Below are 25,559 nucleotides of genomic sequence, written 5' to 3'. Positions count from 1 at the left end.
GTTAAGTGTCACCAGTATTGGCCAGAACCCACAGGAAGTTCATCCTATGGATGCTATCAAGTCACCTGCCACTCAGAAGAAGGAAACACAGCATATATCTTCAGGAAGATGACACTATTTAACCAAGAGGTAGGAAGGCAGGATATCCACTCAGTAGAACGGTTATGTTCAAGGTAAAAACTTTGAAAGCTGAAAATATGTTGAGTCCTGGTTACTAGGAAATAATATTTAAAAATTCCTGAATTTGTTTCATTGGAACTCTTTGAAATCTTATGAAGTATATTCTCCTACTATATTAAATGTATCTTCAATTTCTCTAAGTAAATATGGTCAGTAAAAAAAGATTCTAGTAAATAATAGTTATTATTCTTAATATTTTGCCTCTTCATAAAAATTATGCCATGGTTGTATTTGATTTCTTCCTGCCAGTAATATCAATAAAGTATTTGAGTACATCTGTGGAAATACAAAGAATAATTGAGAGCTATCAAATTATTATCCTTTTTGTAAAAGGGTGAAGGAGTGCAATTTCAGTCTCCCCAGTATTAAGAAGAAAAGATTGTAGGCAGGATCCTCTGACAGTAGACAGATTATAGCTTTGTGTAATTGCTAGTTCCTACTACCACCTGGGTCATTCCTCTTTGGCTTCCAAATCCAGAGCCAGAAATGGAAACTGATTAGTAAATGATGGCTCAGTAACTCAATTGGAAGATGAGTGTAGAGCATGGCATGTTGCCAGTCTAGTCAGGCTGTTAAAGATAGTACACCCCACTTTCACTGCCTGCAGCTAGATATTCCCCTGTAGGCATCTTTGGTTTTGAAGGGGGCTAGAAGAAGAAAAAAGCAATTGCTAGAGAAGAACAAATAGCACAGGCTTTGAATACCCATGCCTATCCCATCAGTGGTTAAGCCTTTTGAAAATGAAAGCTTCAAATCCTCCACCCCATCCCCCTCCACCTCCCTGAATATGAATAAAGGAGCCCAGCAAGACAGAGCTTTACTGACTTAAAGGGAAGGAGCCAGAAGTTGTGGGGATTTATAATAAAGGAATCTGGTATTGAATAAAGCTAAGTTACAAGAAATAAAAAATTAAATTTTCAAAATCTTATGAACTAGAGATTGCATTAGAATCGATTTAGGGCTTGTGTAGCTCCTGGTCCAATTTAACAAGGTAAGTCAATAAGATATTTCTTCATTTTCCCAAATGGGTATGAAAGGCTGTATATTGGCCATATAAAATAATATTTATATCTTCAGCATAATCTCTTTATGCTCCACCTATAAGTTACCCATGGCAGTTTATAAACTTACAGTGGCTTTTCTTTGCAAACCTTGAGCACCTCAGAACTATGACAAGACACAAATTAGTTTTTAAAGTTTGAGACAAATATAATTGGGAAAATACATTTGCTTATATACCAGATACATACATACATGGATGGATGGACTGACACACATACCCCAGAACATAATACCCATTTTACATTACCCATTCTTATAATTTTTGGTACCATTAAATTTTGTTAACAATAATAATCAAAGGTAGTCTGTATTAAATACCTTCAATCCATTTCACAGGATTCTGAAAAACTAGTTATCAAGTTATACTGAGGTCTCTTTGGGAATTCGTTCATTAGTCCTTTTCTTAATTACCTTGTACTTTAATGGTCTTTTCTGGAAGCCCCCTTTAATGTAAATGACAATAACCAGATTTCATAGTGTTGAATGGCCATAGCTACCAGTTTTTGAGAGTATGATTGCAAACAGCTGATTGGGTGATTTAAAGGTCCTCTCATAGAATCCTTTCAACACAAGACTATCCCTGTGAGGTATAGATGTTACTTTATTTTTCAGTTGAAGAAAGTAAGGCTCTGAAATGTTAAGTGCCTTAACCAGCAGAGTCAATATTTAAACCAAGATGTATAAATCCAATAATAATACCTTTCTCCATTTTACTGACTCTTGGCTCCCAAAAAAAGAATTAAACCCTGACTGGACTTTGTGTTTTTGTGATCTCTGGTTTTTAATCTACATTTATTTTGAGATTTTATTTTCCTAATTTCCATTATTTCACTTGTGTTTTTTCAGAATTAGCCCAACTTTGCTTATTAAAAAATTTTTTCCCCTACCATTTGTGCTCACCTAACACTTTTTTAGTTTTCTTTAAACATTTCTCTGTATCTTAATTTGTTTTTGCCTATTTATTTGTCATCTGAAAAATATAAATGCAGAAATTGAGTAACAAGAATAGTGATCCAAGTAGCCGATACTTAAAGGATACAACTGTTTCTGTAAAATGGTTTCTTTCTTTTTCATTGAAATTTTGGGTTTTATTGAATTTACATTACTTTTTTGGGGGTGAGAATAGTTTCTTTTGCTTTTCTTCTAAAATTAAAATGACACAAATATTTATATTTTAAAGATAATTCCTAAGTTAAGGTGCATAATTTTTCATTTACACTTAGAAAAATGAGAGTCGTCAACTCACTCAGATCCAGTACATAGCCTGGCCTGACCATGGAGTTCCTGATGATTCAAGTGACTTTCTGGATTTTGTTTGTCATGTACGAAATAAGAGGGCTGGCAAGGAAGAACCTATTGTTGTTCATTGCAGGTATTTTCTGTCTTTTATGATTGAATAGTTGACCTGATAAGTCACTTTTAAAAGGGAATGTGTATTTTATTTTGTCTTTAAGTTGTTATCGTCACTGTGGTAATTAGACCGAACCCACAACTATGATCTGAAGCTGGAAGGCAAAGGATATGTTCCAACATATGATTGTCAGAATCTTTATCATAAGAAGTAAAAATAATACTTGATTGATTCTTAGAAGCTTGTCTTTTTCATAGTTTAACATCTCAGACATTGGGTGTCTTACAATGGATGGTATCTTAGATTTGATGAAATCCAGTATACTAGGCATTCAGTTGCAGCCTAAGGGTTTAGATTTCCTCCTCCCAGCAGTGTACTCTTTCCCGCCCTGTGGCCCCTCCCAGGACATTTGTTAAGTACTCTCCCCTCTCTCAGAGTGGCCCTACCCAATACCATCAGAGGATATGCTACTCCCAAGAGCTCCAGGTGAACAGTGGTAGGCTACCCTTTTCTTCCTTTCATACTCGGGCCCCATTCTGCCTTCTGAAGGGCCAAATACAGGGACTCCAGCCTTCACTGCCATAGACCCAGATTAGGAAAATGAATTATCTTCTCCTTATCCTAGCCACTTCTGTTATTAAAGTGATTTATTCATAAGCTGTGTTAAGTCCTCTGAATAAATAAATAAAGGTATCTCCGCAATAAAGGTATCTCCTCATCCTTACACTTTCCAGCACTTTTTTCAGAGCAGACTTTCAGATCATCAAAACAGATTGTAGACCAAATGTCTGAGAGGCAACATGGCAGGATTGATGAACACATTTGGTCATTTCATATCCTAAATCCCCAACAGCTGCTATAGCTATTATATTCACAGAGAATACTTCAAAAAGTTGTTCTTGACTATCCCAATTCCAAAATTTAATAAAAATTAAATTTGGTTTTAAAAACCAATTTGAGTGTGGAAAATATTGTTGTCTTTTTGCATTTGTTAATGATTTATTGTAATTTTGTTATTTTGTATTTTACTTTTTAAGATTTTACTTATTTATTTGTCAGAGGGAGAGAGAGCACAAGCAGGGTGAGTAGCAGGCAGAGGGAGAACAGGCTCCCCACTGAGCAGGGAGCCCGATGTGGGACTCCATCCAAGGACCCTGGGATCATGACCTGAGCCAAAGGCAGATGCTTAACCGACTGAGCCACCCCGGCATCCTGAATTTTATTACATTTTTTTTAAGACTTTATTTGAGAGAGAGAGAGAGAGTACAAGCGGGGGGGGAGGGGCAGAGGGACAAGCAGACTCCCCACTGAGCGGCGAGCCCAACGTGGTGCTACATCCCAGGACCCCGATATCATAACCAGAGCTGAAGTCAGCCACACAACTGAGCCACCCAGGTGCCCCGTTAGTTTGCATTTTAAAGGGAGGCTGCTCCAGTAAGCTTATATACTGTGTTCAGATTTTAAAAACTGAAATGTAACTCTTTTAAAGTAACATTTTTACAACTAACAGTGGGGGAGGAGTAGATACAAACCATTTAATCTGTATTAAGTGTGAAATGTTTTTCAGTTTTCAAAGTATTTTTTAGTTGGCTTTCTACTTTTGTAATATAAAGCTTTTAATTAAAATCAAATTATTCTTCTATTGTATTATATTTCAGTACTTTTATTTACTGCACAGAAGCCACAAGAAGTTTAACAGAATACTATCAATGAGACTGCCTCTTATTTATCTCTTTCAGTGCTGGAATTGGAAGAACTGGGGTTCTTATTACTATGGAAACAGCCATGTGTCTCATTGAATGCAATCAACCAGTTTATCCACTAGACATTGTAAGAACAATGAGAGATCAACGAGCCATGATGATCCAAACACCTGTAAGTATTGCACTTCATGTACATATGTGTGTTCTCAACATGATGATTTTTGTTTCCAATGTATATGGCAAACCATATTTTTATCTTTTTAATTCCCTGACAGGAGCCAATAGCCCCTAGCACAGGGGTTGACAAATACTGCCTGTAAGCCAAATCTGGCCTGCTACTTGTTTTTGTAAATAAAGTTTTATTGGAATATAGCCATGCCCATTTGTTTACATATTGTCTATGACTGCTGTCACCCTAAAATACCAGAGTAGAGAAGTTGTAACAGGCACCATATTATTTGCAAAACCTAAAATATTTACTAACTGGTCTTTTACAGAAACTGTTAGTACCACCTTATCATGTGAATTCTTGAGTGCTTGAAGAGGTACAGAGGAACTTTCCCTCTGTTAGTCAGGTGGGATGCCAAGAACAATAGCATCCCTGAACTGGAGAATCTTGGTAGACCAGTTCTTGATAAAACAGCTGTGGTGAAAATCACCTTCTTTTAACATAAGAACTTGAATTGCAACAACAACAAAAGTCATGGAAATTAAGCTACTAGCTTATTGTATTCTACACAGACTCTAAATTATATTCCTGGAATCAAAAGAGGAATCATGGAGGGACGCCTGGGTGGCTCAGTTGGTTAAGCGTCTGCCTTCGGCTCAGGTCATGATCCCAGGGTCCTGGGATCGAGTCCCGCATTGGGCTCCCTGCTCAGGAGGGAGCCTGCTTCTCCCTCTCCCTCTGCCTGCAGCCCCCCTTGCTTGTGCTTGCTCTCTCTCTCTTCTCTCTCTCTGACAAATAAATAAAGTCTTTAAAAAAAAAAAAAAGGAATCATGGAATTTTAATGTTAAGATTATTTTTTATATTAAGCCATGGTGAAATGTTAGCATTGTTGATGGCACTAAGGTTACTGAAATGAATTAACTTATATGATCTAATAAATGCGTGTCATTTTTTTTAGCTTTTAATTATAGAAAATTTCAAACATATGCAAGAGTAGACAATACAATAAAATGAACACTGTGTTGAGTACTGAGACCCAACAACATGTGCCATATTGTTTCATCTATACTGTCACCTACTTTCCTGGTATTTGAAGCAAATCCTAGACATCAGATTATTTTGTCTATAAATATTTCAGTGTGTATCTCTCAAAGATGAGTGGTTTTTCTTGTAAACAAAATCATAATACCATCATCACATGTAAGTATAATTAACAGTAATTTCTTAATATTACCAAATAACCTATAGTCAAATTTCCATTTGTCTCATATAAGTTGTTTTTTTATTTTAGAACAGCTTTATTGAAATATAATTCACATACCACAAAATTCACCCTTTTAAAGTGTACAGTTCAGTCGTTTTTAGTATATCACAGAGTTTTGCGGCCATCATTGCTATCTAATTTTAGAACATTTCATCACCTCAAAAAGAAACCCCATACCTATTTTCCTTCATACGGTCTCCAACCTCCCCTCCACCCGTCCCTGAAGCAACCACTAATCTACTTTCAGTCTCTGTAGGTTTACCTATTCGGGACCTTTCATATGCATGAAATCATATAATTTGGTCTTTTATGTAATTGGCTTCCTTAATTAACATAATATTTAAAGATTTATCCATTCTGTAGCATGTATCAGTACTTCATTTCTCTCTCTCTCTCTCTCTTTTGGGGAGGGTCTGCTGAATAATACTCCATTGTATGAATATACCATATTTTATTTATCCATTCATCTATTCATGGGCATTTAGATCATTTCAGCTTCTTTATTATTATGAATAATGGTACCATAAACATTTGTGTATATGTTTTTATGTGAATATGTTTTCATTTTTCTTGGGTATATATCCAGAAAAGGAATTGCTGGGTCATATGGTAACTCTGTTAAAACTTTTGAGGAACTGCCAGACTGTTTCCAAAGTGGCTATTCCACTGACAGTGTATGAGGGTTCCATTTTCTCCACGTTATTGTCAACACGTGTTATCTTTTTTTTTTTTTTAACTCTAATTAATCTCTACACCAACATGGGACTTGAACTCACAACCCAGAGATCAAGAGTCACATGTTCCACTGACTGAGCCGGGCAGGCACCCCTGTCTTTTTTCTATTTTACCCATCCTACTGAACATAAAGTGGTATCTTGTTATGGTTTTGATTTGCATTTTCCTGATAACTAATGATATCAAGCATTTTTTCATGTGTTTATTGGCCATTTATCTGTATATCTTTTGAGAACTGTCCAAGTCTTTGGCTCTTTTCTTTAAAGATTTCAGGTAATCTCTATACCCAATGTGGGGCGCAACCTTACAGACTCCGAGATCAAGAGTTGCACATTCTACCAGCTGAGCCAGCCAGGTGCCCCTTGCCCTATGTTCAGTTTGGGTTTTTTTGTCCTTTTATTGTTGACTTATAAGACTTCTTTATATTCTCCGAATAAAAGTGTCTTATAGATCTCTGTTTTGGAAATGTTTGCTTCCATGCTGTTCTTTCACTTTCTTGATTATGTCATTTGTAGCACAGAAGCTTTTAATTTTGATGAAGTCTAGTTCATATATTTTTTTTAATCACATAATGCTTTTGGTGTCATAGCTAAGAAATCATTGCCTAAACTCAAGGTCGCAAAGGTTTATTCCTCTGTTTTCTTGCAAGAGTTTTATAGTCTGTCACTTACATATGTCTGATTTATTTTGAGTTAATTTTTACATACAGTTTGAGGTAGGGTTCCAATTTTATTCTTCTCCATGTGGATATCCAGTTGTCTCAGCTCCATTTGTTGAAAAGACTGTTCTGTCGTGTCTCTGTGCCCCTTGTCAAAAATCCGTTGACCACAAATGTAAGGGTTTATTCCTGGACTTTCAACTCTTCCGTTGATTTGTATGCCTTTTCTTATACTAGTACCATACTGCCTTGATTACTGTAGTTTTGTAATAAAATTTGAAGTCAGGAAATGTGATTCTCCCAACTGTGTTCCTCTTTTTCAAGACTCTTTTAGCTATTCAGCGTCCCTTGCATTTCCATATGAATTTTAGAATTAGTTTGTTCTCTCTGCAAAAAAAGCAAGATATGGATTGCATTAAATCTATCTACCATTTTTGGAGAGTGCTGCCATCTTAATGATATTTCATCTTCCAAACCAAGAACACAAAATGTCTTTCCATTTATTTATGTCTTTAATTTTTTTGAGTGATGTGTTATAGTTTTCAGTGTGCAAGACTTGCACTTTTGTCAAATTTATTCTTAAGTTTTTTAGTCTTTTTGGTGCTATTTTAAGGGAAAATGTTTTCTTAATTTCATTTTTGGAGTATACATTGCTTGGGTATAGAAATAAAATTGATTTGTATGTTGCTTATGTATGCTGCAGCCTTGCTGAAATCATTTATTAACTCTAATAGTTTTTTATTTGTGAAAGTGGACTCCTTAGGATTTTCTATATACAAGATGTTATCTGCAAATGTAGTTTACTTTTTCCTTCCCAGTTTAGATGCCTTTCTTTTCTTTTCCTTTTCTTTTTTTTTTTTTTTTACTCAAGTACCTGGCTAAAACCTCCACTACTATGTTAAATAAAGTGGTAAAACCAGACATCCTTGTCTTGTTCCTGGTCTTAGGGAGATAGCTTTCAGCTTTTCACTTACTAAGTATCTTGTTAGGCGGACCTTTTATCAGGTTGAGGAAGTTCCCTCTTTTACAAGTTTGTTGAGTGTTTTCATCATGAAGGGTGTCCAGTTTTGTCAAATGCTTGTTCTATATCTATTGAAATGATCATGTGGTTTTCGTCTTTTATTCTATCAATGTTATATATTATATTGATTTCGATGTTAAACTAACCTGCATTCCTGGGGTAAATCTTACTTGGACATGGTGTACAGTTCTTTTTTATATATGATGCTTGATTTGAATTGCTAGTATTTTCTTGAGGTTTTTGTATCTATATTCACACATAATGCATTTTTAATTATAGTAAAATACGCAACATAAAATGTACCATCTTAACCATTTTTAAGTATACAGTTCAGTAATGTTAAGTGTATTCACACTGTTGGGCATCCTATCTCTAGCACTTTTTCATCTTGAAAAACTAAAACTCTATACCCATTAAACAACTCTCCATTATCCCTCTCCTCCCAGCCCCTGGCAACCAGCATTCTACTTTCTGTTTCTATGAATTTGACTACTCTAGGTGCCTCATATAAGTAGATTCGTACAGTTTTTGCTTTTTTGTGACTGGCTTACCTCAGCTTAATATTCTCAAGGTTCATCCATTTTGTAGCATGTGGAAGAATTTCCTTTCTCTTAAGGCTGAAAAATACTTCATTGTGTATACACCACATTTTATTTATCCTTTCATTTGCCAATGGACATTTGGGTTGTTTCCACGCTTTGGTTATTGTAAATAATGCTGCTATGATCCTGGATGTATGGATGTCTCTTTGAGATCTTGTTTTCAATTTTTTTGTATATGTATACCTAGAAATCAAATTGTTGGATTATATCATACATAATGAGTTTTGGGTTTTTTTTTTTTTTTTTTTTACCATTTGTATAAAATCAGAATTCAGATACAATTCACAAATTTTGATTGGTTTATGTCTCCTAAATCTCTTTTAAACTATCACTTCTTCCTGTGTCTCTTTCTTTTTCTTGCAGTTTATTTGATGAACAAACCGAGTATTCTCTGTATTTCCTAAAAGTGGTAAATGGATCTATAGACTTGAACAAATTAGGTGATATTCCGTTCTTTCAAAAGGCACTTAATGTCTGGTTGTCTTTCTTTTTATGATGTTAGTAGCCTTGGGTGATGAGTGCCTACATTATTAACTTATGGGTCTTGAAGAGTGGTGATAGTCTATTATTCCTTCTTTAAAGAGAAACTTTTCATCAGCTATTGGTTAACCAGTGGTATATACAGGCAGTATAGGAAAAGCAAGATAAACACTTAATGCTTCCCCTTTATAAGTTTTCAGTATAATGAGTTGGTTCACTTGCCTCTTCCAATGATGACCTCATACTTTTGTTTGGTATTATTCTGAAATCATGGATTTAAACATATGTGATATGTTTCAACCCACTGTAGTTACTTTTTTTTAATGATGCCTAAACTGTCCCATTTTTGGGCCAGCAGGAACCTATTCAGCCTGGCTCCTAATGTTTTTTTGTCAAGACCCTAGTAATGGATAGCTTCTTTGCTAGTAGTGACGATATCCAGGCCCCAGCTTATACTCCCCCTCCCCTCCAGTTTTAGAATCCATAATTCCCCCCAGAAAGTAATGGGTTTTTGTTTATTTTGTTTTGAGAAATTATTTTAGAAACCACCTTCTGAGAAGTAGGTGGTTTTATTGCTGTTCAGTTGGTGTTAGTATTTGTCTCTAGAAATCTTCAATTGCCAGAGTTAAGAAAACAAACTTAGGAGTTGATACTGATGCTTCCAATACAAATTTAGGACCACAGTGTTTTTACTTAATGTGGTCTACTTTACATCTTATACCCATTCATCTTTAATAAGAATAAATGGTTCTCTACAAGACCAGCAATGAAAGATTTAGACTGTCACAAATAGTCATTTGTTTTATTACACATGACATAACAGTCTCAGAATAACAAAAAGAACACTACTGCCACTGACAAAATAGTTCCTAAAAAGAATTTTCAGTTTTTTCCACTTTTTGGGTATATTCTTTGAGATACTCGTATTACTGTTACAAAGTCCCTTGAAATAGTTCCTCTCTGTGTGGTTATGCTGTCAACTAGATAGACACATTGATTTGTTTCATGTTATTTTCAACTTAGAGATTTTTTAAATGTTCTAATTATGGGATATATTTATGTGGTTCCAAAGTAAAATCTGTAAAAGAAGGAAGTATATTCAATGAAGTCTAGTCTGTACCCCGCTCCTGTACTCTATTCCCCTGTCCCTTTATAAGAAATCATGTTTTAATGATTTGTCCTTCCCTTTTTTGTGACCTATATATTGAGAAACGTAGACATTTGTATCCCTCCCCCCTTTTCTTTTATAAAGAGAATACATTGTGTGCATTTTTCTCTGCCATGCTTTTTGACTGAACAAGATATTCTTGGGGATGCCTGGGTGGCTCAGTCAGTTAAGCATCTGTCTTTGGCTCAGGTCATGATCTCAGGGTTCTGAGATCAAACCCGGCATCAGGCTCCCTGCTAAGTGGGGAACCTGCTTCTCCCTCTGCCTCCCCCAACTCATGTTCTCTCTTTCTCTCAAATAAAATAAATAAAATCTTCAACAAAAAAAACCCCCCAGATATTCTGGAATTATTTTATAGTGATCTGTAGACTTTCATTTCTTCCCCTCCCAACCTTCCACCACATATTCCCCTGTGAGAATGTGCCACTCGTTATTCACCCAGCCCCTTCCTGGTAGCCATTTGGATTGTCCCTACCCTTCGTTATTATAAATAATCTAGCAGCAAATAGCCTTATTTATGAATGTATATTTTCAATTTCTTTTTCTAGTTTATCTTTGGATAGATTCCTAGAAGTAGGATTGCTGGGTGAAAGGTAAATTAACGTAAATTTATTAGATGCTGCCAAATTGTAGTATTTTACATCCCTACTAGCAATGTATGAGTGTGTTGCCAACAAAATATGTTGTCAGACTTTATTTTTTGCCATTCTGTTGGTGAAAAATGGTATCTCTGTGCAGTTTTACTTTGCCTTTCTTTAATAAGCAAGCCAAGTGAGATGTTTTTCTTTTTTTGTTCTAGTTTTTCTGATCAATTCTATTCTTTCTGTTTTTCAGAGTCAATACAGATTTGTATGTGAAGCTATTTTGAAAGTTTATGAAGAAGGATTTGTTAAACCCTTAACTACATCATCAAATAAATAAGAAAGCAAAAGTCTGGGACATGGGTCAGAAAACTGCTTTCTCTTATATTCACTGTGCCATAATTCTGCTTGCAGGAAATGGCATTTAGACAAAACAAATGAAGAACTAACAAAAACTGAAAACTTCAGCACTGTTGCACTTTATGTTTAAGAAAATGTCACTCTCTCAAAATCTGTAATTCACGTGTTTGAAGACTATTTCATGCTTTGCTCCGAACAAATAGTGAATAACTGAGTATGTTCAGGGTAATTTATGAAATTTGTGGTGGTGCCATGCAGTCCCCTTCTGGTAGAATTGCCACAAACAAGGCTCAGAATTATCATCATCTCTGTTATACACCTGTATCTTGAAAGCAAAAAGAAGTAAACATCAGGAGTCAGCTCTGGTGTTTCCCAGTGATTCATGTACTTATTACTATACTGGTTACCAGATTTTTATTTTTTAAATTTTAGCAATATCATTCTCAATATTAGCCAGTACACTGCCTATGGATGCAGCACATCTTTCCCTGTACTCCCCCTGTAGAGACCTGCTGTTCATGAGAAGAAAGATGGAATTTGCTTTTCCCAGGAAATGCTGCACATTGTCCATTTACCAGCATCTTATAGAAAGTATAAATATGAATCTACAAATTTTCTTGAATTTAATAATGTAACTTATATTTATCATAAGGTTGGCTTATTCCAAATCATGTGATTTCACATACTTGATGTAAAGGAATGCATGCATTGTGTCTTAACCCCTTAAGTGCCTTGAGACGTCTTTGTATGTCTAATGAAAAGGCACTCATTTGACCCCACTAGGAGGTATGTATGTATATTGTACATTTACATTTTTATGCATTTTGAATCAGTTCACATTTTAAAACATAGCTTCTTGTATGAAGAGTTACGCAGTCAAAAAAGGGTATGGAAATTCTATTTCTTACTCAGTTTTCCTGTATTTTGCCACAAGAAGCAAAGGTAATTTGTGTTCTACTGAGTGAGCATGCTGCTGCTATGGAATTGTCGAAAATCTGCTCATGCCTTTCCTGCAGGACAAGGGTTACAGTTTAGCAGCTCAAGTCAAAAGATGCTTTATTATTCAAATTTTCTATTTATTTTATCCCTAACTTTAGAAATGGCACCTAATATGCACATTAAAGTTAAACATATTCATATTTTCGCTAAAGATAGAGCAGTTCATTGTGATTTATTTCTATCACTGTCTAAATTATTACTCTAAAGCATTCATTTCAGTTCATTTCAAGCTTTGTTCACACTGGTCTGTTTGTTGGGATACTTCAAACAGGGAATGAAATGTTATTGACTTATTTCTAAATGTAATCCCTCAACTGAAATGAGGGTTTTGCTGGGGTTTTTTTGCATACAATTAAATTACTCTAGTTTATATATACTTACTAAGTTATAAGCATGTTAATATGGAGAGTTTTGATTGTCCAGCCTGATGGAGGATCTGATTCCCTTTAAGGATGTATGTATTTTCCTCTTCAGGATTTTTTTTAAGTCTGTAGAGAGAGAGAACTTTAAAATTGCCCAGTTTTAATATAAGTGGAAACTTGCTCACCTATTGAAATGTTATGTTACACAATTATATGGATTATGGTTAAAACAGATTCATTTCCTAGTGGTTTCCGAATACTTCTGTATAGTCTTGATAAAACTTAGAGTTGAATAGTTTCGGAATGCCATTTAGTATGAGGGGGGAGGATGCACATTTAAGAATCTTCAGTGTAATAGAAATGATGTTATTTCAAATACTCAGAATCCATAATAATAAATTTTAGGAAGTTAAGTCCTAAACATTAATAGCCAAGATATCAAATAAATTATTATAATCAAATATTTTAATTTTTTAAGAGAAAAGTAACATAACCTTTATGTCAGAGAGAAATTCTCCTATCCCTGGGTTTCACAGCCAAGAAAGTATAAATTAGTAAATAACTATAGTCTTATTTGAACATTCCATTCTCTACCAACAGATAAATACAATTTAGGCTGCTCTGTGACATCATGGTAAGTTGAAAAGTGAACAACTAAAATCATGTTGGGGGTCTACATAATTAATAACTGTTTTGATAGTTTTTACCTAAATTAAAATCTGTTCTAACTGTATGGATAGAATATGACAACCAAAAATTAAAAAGATAAAAAGATACAGTTGTTGTATAGATATAAACAGATAAATGTCATGATTGCTATGTTCTTTAACTTACAGTTTTGTTTACACTTCTGAGATAAACTCTAATAATTTGTTGGCAATGAGCACTGTTGCCTTTTGTAATCATTAATTCCAGTCTTTAACTGATAAATATTAGAAGTTTAGAATTACCTTTAAGTTTCTCATATATGGATTTTTCATCTGGTAGCTACCCTCTGTCAGTATTTTTATGTACAGAATAGATCCTTTTTAAAGACATATTTATTAGGATCTTAAATTTAAAATAAATTATCCTTCACAGCTTCTTAAAATGGATATGCTAATTATGCTTCTCTGTTCACCCAACAGATAAGACTTTATCCATTACACCTAAGAATTTTTTAACCTGTTTATCAATCTAAATAGGGTTCTAGGAATAATCCTAGCTTTAATATGCCAAGTAGTTCTAGATTCCATTCATATCAGTGTAATATTGTGTAATAAAATGTCAAATTTCTTGTATCTGAACTACTCTCCCCCTCCTCCCATAACTCCCCTGTTCGCTTACCGCCCCCCCCCCCCCCACACACACACTCTAGAAGTCAGTGCTGACTGTTATTCTCACAAGTGGAAATAGGTATTGGTGAATCAGGGGGCTTTGTAAATGCTAAGAAATGTTTGTGAAAACCTTTCCTCTTTGATTTAAAATGGTTTTACCATGTTCATTTTAAATGTTTTATTGAGCATCCAATTTGTGTCAGCACTGTGTACATAGCATGAAGAATATTTTGGAATAGACTTTAACATTCACAAGAAGAATTGGTAGTATTTGTTAAACAATGCATCCATTCAAAATAGAGGCCGAGTAAACCGTGTAAGAAATAACGTCCTTTGTGTGGCCTGCTAGCACAAGTAGGAGTGGGGGAAGGGGTTGATCGTTATGATTAAGAGTAAGGAGAAAATTTATATATAGAAACTGACTTCAAACTTAAAGAGGTATGGTAAGCCATTAAGACACACACTTTGTGTGTTTATATATTTGTGTGTTTCATAAAGGCTGATGCTAACAGGGGTAAAGGATTATTTTAAGTATAGAGTTGTTTATAATGTGTTGGCAGATCTGATCAGGTCTAATCAGGTATTTGAGCAAAAGTCTTCGGTCTCCACTAGAAATACTCTTAACTTGAGAGCTGAAAGGAACCTGAGTGGTTTTATCTAATCTCACCTTCTCCTATTATTTTAGGCATCATATATGAATATCATAAATTCTTGTGAATTTTAGTCTGTTTCAGCTCAAGAATTATACTCAGGCAGTGTTTTATTTAATAACTATGATGACCTTAGAAGATGTCACTTAATTTAGAAAATAAGTAGGCTTTAAAAGGTGATCCTAATTAGGACCCTGACTCAGTTTGCTAGTCATGCTTCCCTGATAGAACATAAGCTTTTGTAAAGTATTTAGGCTGATACACATGCAGTATGAAAACATTCTGAAATGTAAATTAGAAGACTAATTTTTAAAAGCACTTAAAACATAGAACTAGGATTTAGAATATATGTCCACTTATAATCAAATAATTTATGTTCATAATGTGAACATGTAGTAGAATTAAAGCATTACTTATTTTATAATCTTAAAAGGAAGAAAGAAACGAGAATTTTTAACAATGTTCTATTTAATACCTGTGTTTTGAATATTTAAGATACTCTGATAGTAAGGTTGCCAAAGTAGTTTTGAATTCATTAAAATTATTTATACCACAGTAAGGTGGGATATGTTTACATCTCTTTTATTTTGTAGTTTAGGTGAATTTACATATAAGTCACTTAGAGTAAATACATTATGGTAAATATTTGTTGGGATAAACATCTCTTAATAATATGACATGAAAAAGATGAATTACGTCACAGCTGGCTTTTATGCCACATCAACAAAGTAACAGTATTATCATTGCTTCCCACAGTTGCTTTAACTGTCCAACCACAATGTCTGCAGTCATTTTTGCGTGTATGTTGTTTCCTCCAAGTAAAACAGCTATGTTATTAAAACCCACTAAATTTTCTCAAATATCAGAATTACTGATCAGTTAGCAAAGATTTATTGGTGTCTCAGTGTGATCACAACATAAGTTACAGCAACTGTTTTATGAAATTCTTAGTGAATTGTATAGCTACTAAGGAATTTACATAATAATAAAACATTTTTGAGAGCTAACGGCTAATAGATAAGTAAGTTCAGCAATTTTATAAAGAGCCCGTGAAATTAATCCCTAAAATGTATTTTTGGGGTTCAGCTTACTTTACAATGTCTACAACTGTTAACATCATTTTTTGTTCTATACCAACTTCATTTATTCTTTTTTTCTGACTTCATTTATTCTTAGTAGCAATTAGTACAGTAAGCCTTTCAGTGTTATCAAAAACAAGTCCTATATCAGTAAGAAATTAGACACTTTAATTTCATAATCTTGGTGAAGTTGTCCTGGGTAGACACCAAATAGTTATTTCTGTTTCCATTTCTAGATTTTGCCGCTACTTATTTGTATGTTTTTCTACTGCAGTTTACTGTTGATTTCTAAAGTTTTATAGTCATTGTTATTTTTATTTTAGCAATCCAAGCTAAATGGGCGGCCATAGGTAGTATCTATTGGGGTGCAGTCCATCAACATTGACTAGATGTGGTTCCGTGCATAAAGGAGAAAACCAATTTTTTTTTAATTTACAAAGTGAGAAGTATTAGCAATATTGCAAGTTAAAGACTACAATTTTAGTTGAAAGTCCTAATGTTTAACTTCCTGAAACCTTTTAAAATTTCCAATGAAAGAATGAAAGTGTTTAAAAGCCTTGTGCTCATAAAAGTTTCAGTTAAGCACTGTAGAATTTTCCTACTTATTGTTGTGTAAATTATAGAGAAAGTATTTTTCTATGGACAAGAGATTGAAACTGTTAACTTCTTTTACTTCATTGTGTAAAAAGAAAAATGATATTTGTATGTCTTTCATGCTGTAAGAAAAATGAATGTATCTTTGAAATGTTATTAGAATTATGACTTGATTCTAAGGATACTCTTTGTTTTAAAAAAGTCAGCAAAGGATTGAAAAAAGGAAGAGTGTATTCTACTTCATTATGTAAAATCAGTTTTAGAAGAAAAATGTAATTTTCATTATAAACGAGCAATCATTACTGAAGCATATTTCAAATATAATGTACATTCTTTTTGTTTTGTTTTAGCTATAGTATAGAAAATTTCAAGAAAATTTGTGCTTACTATTTTTAAGTGTAAAATAATTGTAGACTTCTGGAGTGTGGAAGGGTGTTTGTGTGTGAGGGTAAACATTCTGCTGCATGTGTTTACCATGAGGGAACGTTCTCAGGCATTGTCAACTGTGGCAGCCACAAATGAGGACATCGTTGTGAGTGTGACTTTGGTGAAGCCAGAAGTCTGTGCCTCAGATTTACTACAGTAAATATGTGCAGAGGCCCCTGGCAAATAGTTTTGCCTTTTTATTATCTGTATCTTGGACAGATAAGACCACTGAGCCCAGTTCTGACTTGTAACAGTGGTGTCTTAGATGCTTAAGGGTTATTAATTCAGCTGAACAACAACAAAAACCCTACATTTTTAACCATCTTTTAGGCATGATTCATTTGTTCAACGGTCTCTTTAAAGGGTAGTATTTATTAACTATCACTTGTTAAACTTGACTCAATGGGGCCTTCATTATTTTGACTCCTGCTTCCATCCCTCTAACTTTTAAAAATCAATTAATTTCATTTTATAGTAGTCTCTGTGAAGTAAATACCCTGAACAACTATAAGGTGATATCTTTCTTCACTAGCTATTTTTTTAACTGTTTTTAAGAGATTACTATTGGGCCCCCTTCACCCTGAGAGTTTCCAAAATTTAGCAAATACTACTTGTGATAACTTTAACTGAAATGCCACCTTACTAAATGAAATTATCACCATAAAGTCATCAAGGAGGATCAGCCCAGTTTACAATCTTAAACCCAAATAGGTGCTGACGTTTGATTTCCCCAAATCCACTGTAGTCACAATTGAGCCCATTTTACCTTTTATTTAAAAGAAGCTTTTTGGGTTTTGCTCCTGAGTTGTGTTGCAGTTTTTTGCCTTCCCTGGCAAGAAAATTTCAATCCAATTCTGGAACTCTCTGTCACCCATCTTTTCCAACCCTTTGGTGAGTTCACAAGATCATCCAGTCTTTCTTGTATCCTGTAGAGTAGGTCAGATTTCAATGCTGAAATGATTTCTTGAATTTTAAATAGTAGCACTTTATTTCATGCTTACTACTGACTTAATTTATACATTTAAAAATAAAATCTAGGAGTTTTGTAAATATGGAAAAAACTTTAATGGATTAGTATGTAGAGCTCATTGGATTGGACCCAAGTAAAATGCTTTACAATGATCTCTTGGTCTTTTGATATTTAAAAGGTAACTTGTGTGATTTTAGCTTTGCCACTTTTCTGTAATTTATTTAGTACAGTAAAGACTACCCAGTTGACTGTCTTGCTGGACTCTTGAGTTCTCTCAGCTAGCTTCAACCAGGTTTGGTTTACAGTAATCATTTCTGCTTTGCATTTTTTATACATTACATGAACACTTGGAAATCCATTTGTTTGGTTTTAAGTTGTAGGTAGGGGTTAAGTCAATACTGCACCACAAGTAAGTTGAAGAGGGCAAAGTCCTGACACTTTATATACATGTCAAGGGGCAGGATTTAAGACACTAAAAACAGTTTACATTAAGCTGTTTTCATTTTCTATCATTAGAATATTTGTGCTTAAAAAAATTAAAAACTGTCCACCCAGTCTTCTCACAGCATCAGGACATTGCAGTTACAAATCCATATTGTAATCTTTTCAGATGAGAAAAGCTAGTCTTTATTTTCTACAGTGTAGGCTTAATTTTAGGACAGATAATTTACTATATACTCATCAGTGATATTTTTAAGTAGTTTTACAAATAATTATTTCTATGTAGAGGGTGTATTAATTTGGGATTTTTTTTTCTTGTAACAGGTGCTATATGTAAATATGAAGGGCGAAAAGTCACTTAGTTAAAAGTCTAGTTTATTTCATAATTAAAATATGATTTTGCATTTCTGCTGTCATTTCACGTTTGATCGTACTGAACTAGTAGCAAAATGGAATTAGCCCCTTAATTTTTTTAACTATCTTCCCTCATTTCACAAAAACAACTCTTTGCGTATGGTTTGTTTCCATAAATAAGAGGCAGAGAAGCTTAGGATTCATTTAAAATGTGTAAGCTTGAATTTGGTCAACACTGGATAATTTGAAATCATACCCTGCATCTGTCACTGCAGCTTACTGTATGCTTGAAAGGCCTTGTGTATTTGTCTTAATTTCAGTGAAAAATTAGAATTCCTGCCGTTTATTCATGTAAAAAAATCTGTGAATACTAACAGCAGACAGGATAAAAATGCCGATTTGCATTAAAACTGCTTGAGTCCTAAGAGCGATTATGTTAACGTGAAATGCTTTTACACATATTTTGTTGGCCATATTTCATTTTGATTGAACAATAGTTAGTTGTTCAAGGTACAAACGTGAAAAAACTAGCTGTGACTTTTAATTGTTCAATTGCAAAATAAAGATATGCTTTAGTAATTTAAAGTATAGGAGTTTTGAAGATTATTTTTTGTTGTTGGGCTTGTCTAACACTGGTTATATTCATTAATGGGTGATCAAAAGGAACTGGGAGATGCTAAGTGCAAAGTTTATTTCTAGAATTCCTGGTTCACTAGTGGCTGTGTGTGGGGAGGTGGGGTAGGGTTATTAAGTAAGGAACTAAAAGGGATTTAGAGGATTACAGAATGAGGAAATACTCCTCCTTCACTGTGACCACTGTTTGACTCCTCTCTTCTCCCAGCACTAGCCCCTCTTCTGGTATTCCTAACATAAGATCTTGTCAAAGTAAGGGACCTTTCTAAATTACATATTGATATCCTTTGCTTATTTTTATATCAGGTTGTTTAATGTTTTAATCATATGAGATGTTGGAAATTTAAAAAATTAAGTCACTTGACAATCCTATATATTTATATGTTGCAAACCTTTTTTCTTATGGTGTTTGACTTTATTCTTTTGGGGGGTTGGAGGGACGTGATGACATTTTTTAATACTTTTATTAACAAACGTATCAATCTTCTCCTTAGTGACTTCTGAGTTTGGGGTATACCTGCAAAAGCTTTTCTCTAATCCCTATTAGCATTCCATCTGTGACTGAAAGCTCTCTTAACCACCATCCAAGTAACCCACTCAGACTGCACCCAGCTTTCCAGTCTTTTTTATTTTTTAAGATTTTATTTATTTGTCAGAGCAAAAGCAGGGGGAGCAGCAGGCAGAGGGAGATGCAAGCTCCCCACTGAGCAAGGAGCCCATGCAGGACTCCATCCCAGAACCCTGACCTGAGCCGAAGGCAGGTGCTTAAGCAACTGAGCCACCCAGGCGTCCCTTTACTTTTCAGTCTTGTTTTCTTGCCACCATCGACTGCTCTTAATCATGCCAGAACTCTTTCGGTTCCAATTAGGTTGTAAGCTTACTAAAATTAGTTGTGTTTATTTGCTAACCTATACATGCAAATTTATGTTTATTACATAAGTCAGTGAAATGTGTGTGAAAAGCAAGAGGCTTGGGTTTTTGCAAAAGCCTTATGGTGTCATTAAAACTTTATTAAAAATAGGTATGAGCAAGAAAACTATGAGAGACTAACAAAAAATGATGTATTTGAGGGGCACCTGGGTGGCTCAGTCATAAAGCGGCTGCCTTCGGCTCAGATCATGATCCAAGGGTCCTGGGATGGAGCCCCGCTTTCTGCTCGGCGGGAAGTCTGCTTCTCCCTCTCCCACTCCCCCTGCTTGTGTTCCCTCTCTCTGTCTCTCTGTCAAATAAATAAAATCTTTTTTAAAAAATGATATATTTGAAAAACTAACAAAAAAATAGATGATACTCTCGGGGTCTGTTTTTTTGCAACAGAGACTAAGGGACTATAATTAGGCTCAAACCCAAAGTAAAAGACTTTGGCCCTACATAAAAAAAATCACAAATAGATATTTATCTGCCTAAGGCTAAAACAAAATGCATGTATTTTTTTATTTCTCCTTTAAATGGTTTTTTATTTAGCCAACTGGTCATTAGTTTTGATCCCATCAAATATGGTTTCTACCATAATTATGTAAAAACTTCTCCCTAATATTTTGACAGTTTTTAAGTTTTTGCTATTAAAAATGATAGTTAACCTTTTACATATTCCCTTTTAAATTATGCTTATACAAATGGGTCAACTATATATAAATTTTCCCCCAACATTGTGTTATAAAAATGTTCAAACATAGAGAAAGTTGAAAGAATTGAACAGTTAACATCTATATACCCATCCCCCAGGTTCTGTAATTACCATCCTGCTATATTTGCTTTATTACTTGTCCATCTACCTAAGCCTCTCCATCCATCAATAAGTCTTTTATGCATTTCATAAAATGATGTTGCCTACATCTGTATACTTCACCCCTGAGCACTTCAGCTTGCATATCACTAATAGTCAATAATTATCTCCTTTTGACATAAAATTTTTATCAGTAAGATAAATATTAAGTCTACCAGTCAGTACTTTCTTTTTTTTAAGATTTTATTTGAGAGAGAGAGCAAGAGAGAGCAGCAGCACAAGTGAGAGGGAAGAGGGAGAGGGAGAAGCAGACTCTGCTGAGCAGGGAGCCCAGGGCAGGGCTCCATCCCAGGACCCCGAGATCATGACCTGAGCCGAAGGCAGATGCTTCACCATCTGAGCCACCCAGGCACCCCTACCATTCAGTAAGTTTTAACAAATGTGTATATTTATGTAACTCAAACCCCTATGGGGATCAACAGGTACAAACTTAGTTATAAAATGAGTAAGTGAAGGGGATGTGCAGCATGGTACTATAGTCAGTAATACTGTATTGCAAATTTGAAAGTTGATGAGAAAGTAAATCTTAAAAGTTCTTATCACAAGAAAAAAATATTTTTAACTATGGTCTCAGATGGTAAGTAGACTTACTGAGGTGATGATCATTTCACAATGTATACAAATGTCAAATCATTATTTTGTATACCTGAAACTAATATGTTGTATATCAACTATACTTCAATTAAAAAAAGGGGGGAGGGGGTGATGCGCCTGGCTGGCTCAGTTAGTAGAGAATGTGGCTCGTGATCTCCGGGTTGTAGGTTCAAGTGCCACGTTATGTATAAAGATTACTTAAAATCTTAAGGAAAAAGCCTACACAGAGATTTGACAGAGAACCATTTCCATCACCGGAGAGAGTTTCCCTTTCCCCCATCACCTTCACTCCCTTTATTAGTTTTCTGGGGCTACCATAACAAAGTACCACAAACTGGGTGCCTTAAAATAACAGAAATTGATTGTCTCACAGTTCTAGAGTCCAGAATCCAAACTCAAGGTGTTGGCAAGGCCATGCATCCCCTGAAGGTGCTAGGGAAGGATCTATGCCACGTGCCTGTCCTAGCTTCAGGTAGCCTTTGACCTTCCTTAGCTTTTTTTTTTTTTTTTAAAGATTTTATTTATTTGACAGAGAGAGAGAGAGTGAAAGCAGGAACACAAGCAGGGGGAGTGGGAGAAGGAGAAGCAGGCTTCCTGCTAAGCAGGGAGCCCGATGCGGGGCTTGATCCCAGGACCCTGGGATCATGACCTGAGCCGAAGGCAGACGCTTAACGACTGAGCCACCCAGGCGCCCCGACCTTCCTTAGCTTTTAAATACACCACTCCAATCTTCCATCTTTTTTTTTTTTTTTTAATTTTATTTATTTATTTGAGACAGAGAGAATGAGAGAGACAGAGAGCACATGAGATGGGGGAAGGGTCAGAGGGAGAAGCAGGCTCCCCGCTGAGCAGGGAGCCCGATGCGGGACTCGATCCCGGGACTCCGGGATCATGACCTGAGCCGAAGGCAGTCGCTTAACCAACTGAGCCACCCAGGCGCCCTCCAATCTTCCATCTTAACATGGCCATCGTTCTATAAGGAAGCCAGCGCATGGATTGGATTGGATTAGAGGCCCATGCTCCTCCAGTAGCACCTCATTTTTTTAACTAGTTACATCTGCAATGACCCTATTCCCAAATAAAGTTACATTCTGAGGTACTGGCCATTACGACTTCAAAATATCTTTTGTGGGAATGGACACAATAAAACCTACAACATAATCAGAAGCGGTGAGTATTCCAAATTCTTACAGATTAGGTTTACCTGTCCTAGAATTTTTTATACATTAATCTATATATATATTCATTTTACTCAAAATTTCTGAGATTCATCCATTTCTTGTTTTTATTAGTAAGTAGTAGTCCATTTTATTAATATAACACAGTTTGCTTATCAGCCTCCTTTTAATGGGTAGCTGGACTTGGAGACATTCTCAGTTTGTGGGATTTTATCAACAAAAATGCTATGAACAGGGCACCTGGGTGGCTCAGTTGGTTAAGCATCTGCCTTCTGCTCAGGTCATGATCCCAGGGTCCTGAGATCCAGCCCTATGTTGGGTTCCCTGCTCAGCGGGGAGTCTTCTTCTCCCTCCTCCCACCCTGGTCACACTCTCTCTGTCAAATAAGTAAATAAAATCTTTAAGAGAAAATGCTATGAACATTCCTTTACAAATCTACTTGTGAACACATGCTTTCATTTCTGAGTAAATATCTAAGAGTGGAATTGGTGGGTACATTAAGTATATCTTAAGTTTTTGTTGATACTGTCAAAATTGGCTTCCAAAAATGAATATCACTTTATAATCTCATCAATAATGCATCTGTGTTTCCACCTTAGTGGATATTGTGACTCTTTTAATAATGTTCTCATGTAATAAGATATATTCAATATGATTTGCAAGATGGAATATCTTTTTATATGTTTATTGGCCATGCATATTTCTTTTCTAGTGAATTGCTTACTCAGGTCCTTTGTGTTTTGCAACTTGGTCTATTTAAAAAAACAAAAAGCTATTTGGGCCATGAGGGAGTAATAGGGTCCAGAGTCATCCTCCTGGTGTAAACAACTGGAAAACAGGACAAAATATAGGAAACAACTTTTGCAATATTGGACAAAAGTTGAAGAAGACTATAATTCCTGAGAAAAGATAAATAAGTGAGGTGAGCCATATGATAAGCTAGGTTTCCTTTGTCAAGGCAATTTATAAACTGATGCAGGAATATGGTGCCCAAACAAGACTGGTAATCTTGCTACCTAGGAGAGAGGTGTCAAAGTTTTGGGAAGCTGGGGCTGTTAGAAGGTATGGAGCAAAGTTTCAGAGAGTAGTAAACCAATAAATTTACATAGGAGTCACTTTGTGTCCTAGACTGAATAATCTTCAAATATGGTGAAACCCCGTGAGGCCAGACAAACTTCTAAGGAAAGATAATTACCAAGTTGTAGGATGAATATTTTCTGGGCTGGCCACGAGGATGAGAATAATTCAAGTTTCTTTCAGCTAGAGTGGGGAAACCTCTTTGAAAAGACAAGGTAGTCAGCCAAAACCCAAGAAAGGCCAAACTTTAGAAATGAGGCTAACCAAGCTGTAGGGTAAAAGCTACTCTAGACTCATTTAGAAGATTTTTGAAACAAGCTTCAGAATGATTAAACTAATTCACAAGTTACTTAACTGCCTAACAGATACTAAGTCCATTTATTTATTTTTTATTTTAGATTTTATTTATTTTAGAGGCCTGAGAGTGGGGGGAGGAGTAGAGGAGGAGGGTTAGGGAGGGGGAAAGAATCTCAAGTAGATTCCTCAGTGCTGAGCATGGAGCCCCTCTTGGGCTTGATATCACAACTCCTAGATCTCCACCCCAGCCAAAACCCAAGCGTCAGAAGCTTAACTGACTGAGACCTGGGCACCCCCCAGATAAAGTCTATTTTAAAAATACCATTCAAGGGGTGGCTTATTCAATTAAGCACCTGACTCTTGATTTTGGTTCAGGTCATGATCTCAGGGTTATGATCTCAGGGTTATGAGATGGAGCCCTACATCCAGCTCTGCGCTGAGTGTGGAGCTGCTTAAGATTCTCTCTCCCTCTCCCTCCCTTTCCTTTTGCTCCTATGCTCCCCCTCCCTCTCTAAAAAAAAATAATAAATACCATCCAAGAAAGTAAAAGTTACCATGGCCAGCAGCCAAAGAAAAACTATAGATAGGAAGAAGCAAGGAAATATGACCCAGTGGAGAAAAATCATTTAAGAGAAACAGACGCAGAAATGGCAAAGATGAGATGAGAAGAAAATGAAACACGTAGTAAGTAGGATTAATATGCCACGGATGTAGAGGACAACAGAGATAAGGAAAATATTTCTTTAAAAGAACCGAATGGGAGTAATGTTTTAGAAGATGGTGGACTAGGAAGTTCCAAGAATCTGTCCTTCCACTTACACAACTAATTAGCTTGCAGAGACTCTCTGGAGTAACTATTTTCGGAATTCTGGATCTAGTTGAAATATTTGCAGCATCCACAAGATTGCTGATGACAAGACTGGTAAGTTTTGGTGAGTTTCAGCCTTTCACATGGTAGCAACTACCATCCCCCATCCCTGCAGCAGGCAGGGATGGCTGCTGTGGTTCTGGTGTAGCTTGCTGGAGCCAGAGTGGGCAATAAGGACCTTGTGTTCCAAATATTGAGATTGTGGGTTCTGATTGAGGATTGCTGCGTTTGATCAGCAAGGGGCCGGGACAGAGGCTGGTATCGATTGTTCCAACCCCAGTGGGCTAAAGCTGTTTCTAAGGGATTAAAAAGAGTACTTGGTTCCCCTCCTGCTCTTGAGAGCCAGATACTTAAGGCAATATTTGTCAGTCACTGGCTGCCATGTATTAAAAGAATGGGAATGTAACTGACCCATATACAGAAAGAAATACACACTTAGCAAAAATGTTTTGGAAAAGTAACGAACAACTCCGGATCTCAATAAGCAAGACTCAGTAATTCCTGAGGAGTGGGGAAGTTAGGTTTTCAGAGTTCTCACAACATAATACTCAAAATGTCCACTTCTCAACAAAAATTAAATTACAAAATCACAAAGAAATAGGAA

At 35.6% G+C, this 25,559-nt stretch overlaps 1 protein-coding gene across 6 annotated transcripts in view; it reads left to right on the top strand.

The window, feature by feature from the left end:
- The window catches only part of PTPN4 (protein tyrosine phosphatase non-receptor type 4), a 233,895-nt gene extending 214,785 nt beyond the window's left edge, over window positions 1–19,110 (top strand). For all 6 annotated transcript variants that reach the window (XM_045869013.3, XM_064586413.1, XM_045869010.3 and 3 more), the window contains 4 exons: window positions 1–129; window positions 2,466–2,614; window positions 4,333–4,468; window positions 11,228–19,110. In XM_045869013.3, the coding sequence (XP_045724969.1) occupies window positions 1–129; window positions 2,466–2,614; window positions 4,333–4,468; window positions 11,228–11,314 (501 nt within the window). In that variant the 3' untranslated portion in view covers window positions 11,315–19,110. The remainder of the gene's footprint in view (window positions 130–2,465; window positions 2,615–4,332; window positions 4,469–11,227) is intronic.
- The last annotated feature ends 6,449 nt before the right edge of the window (window positions 19,111–25,559 follow it).

Source organism: Mirounga angustirostris, unplaced genomic scaffold (assembly GCF_029215605.1).
Source record: "Mirounga angustirostris isolate CCGP_5_RB_7025 unplaced genomic scaffold, mMirAng1.0.hap1 SCAF_3, whole genome shotgun sequence".
Lineage (NCBI taxonomy): Eukaryota > Metazoa > Chordata > Mammalia > Carnivora > Phocidae > Mirounga > Mirounga angustirostris.
This window is presented reverse-complemented; position numbering and strand designations above follow the sequence as displayed.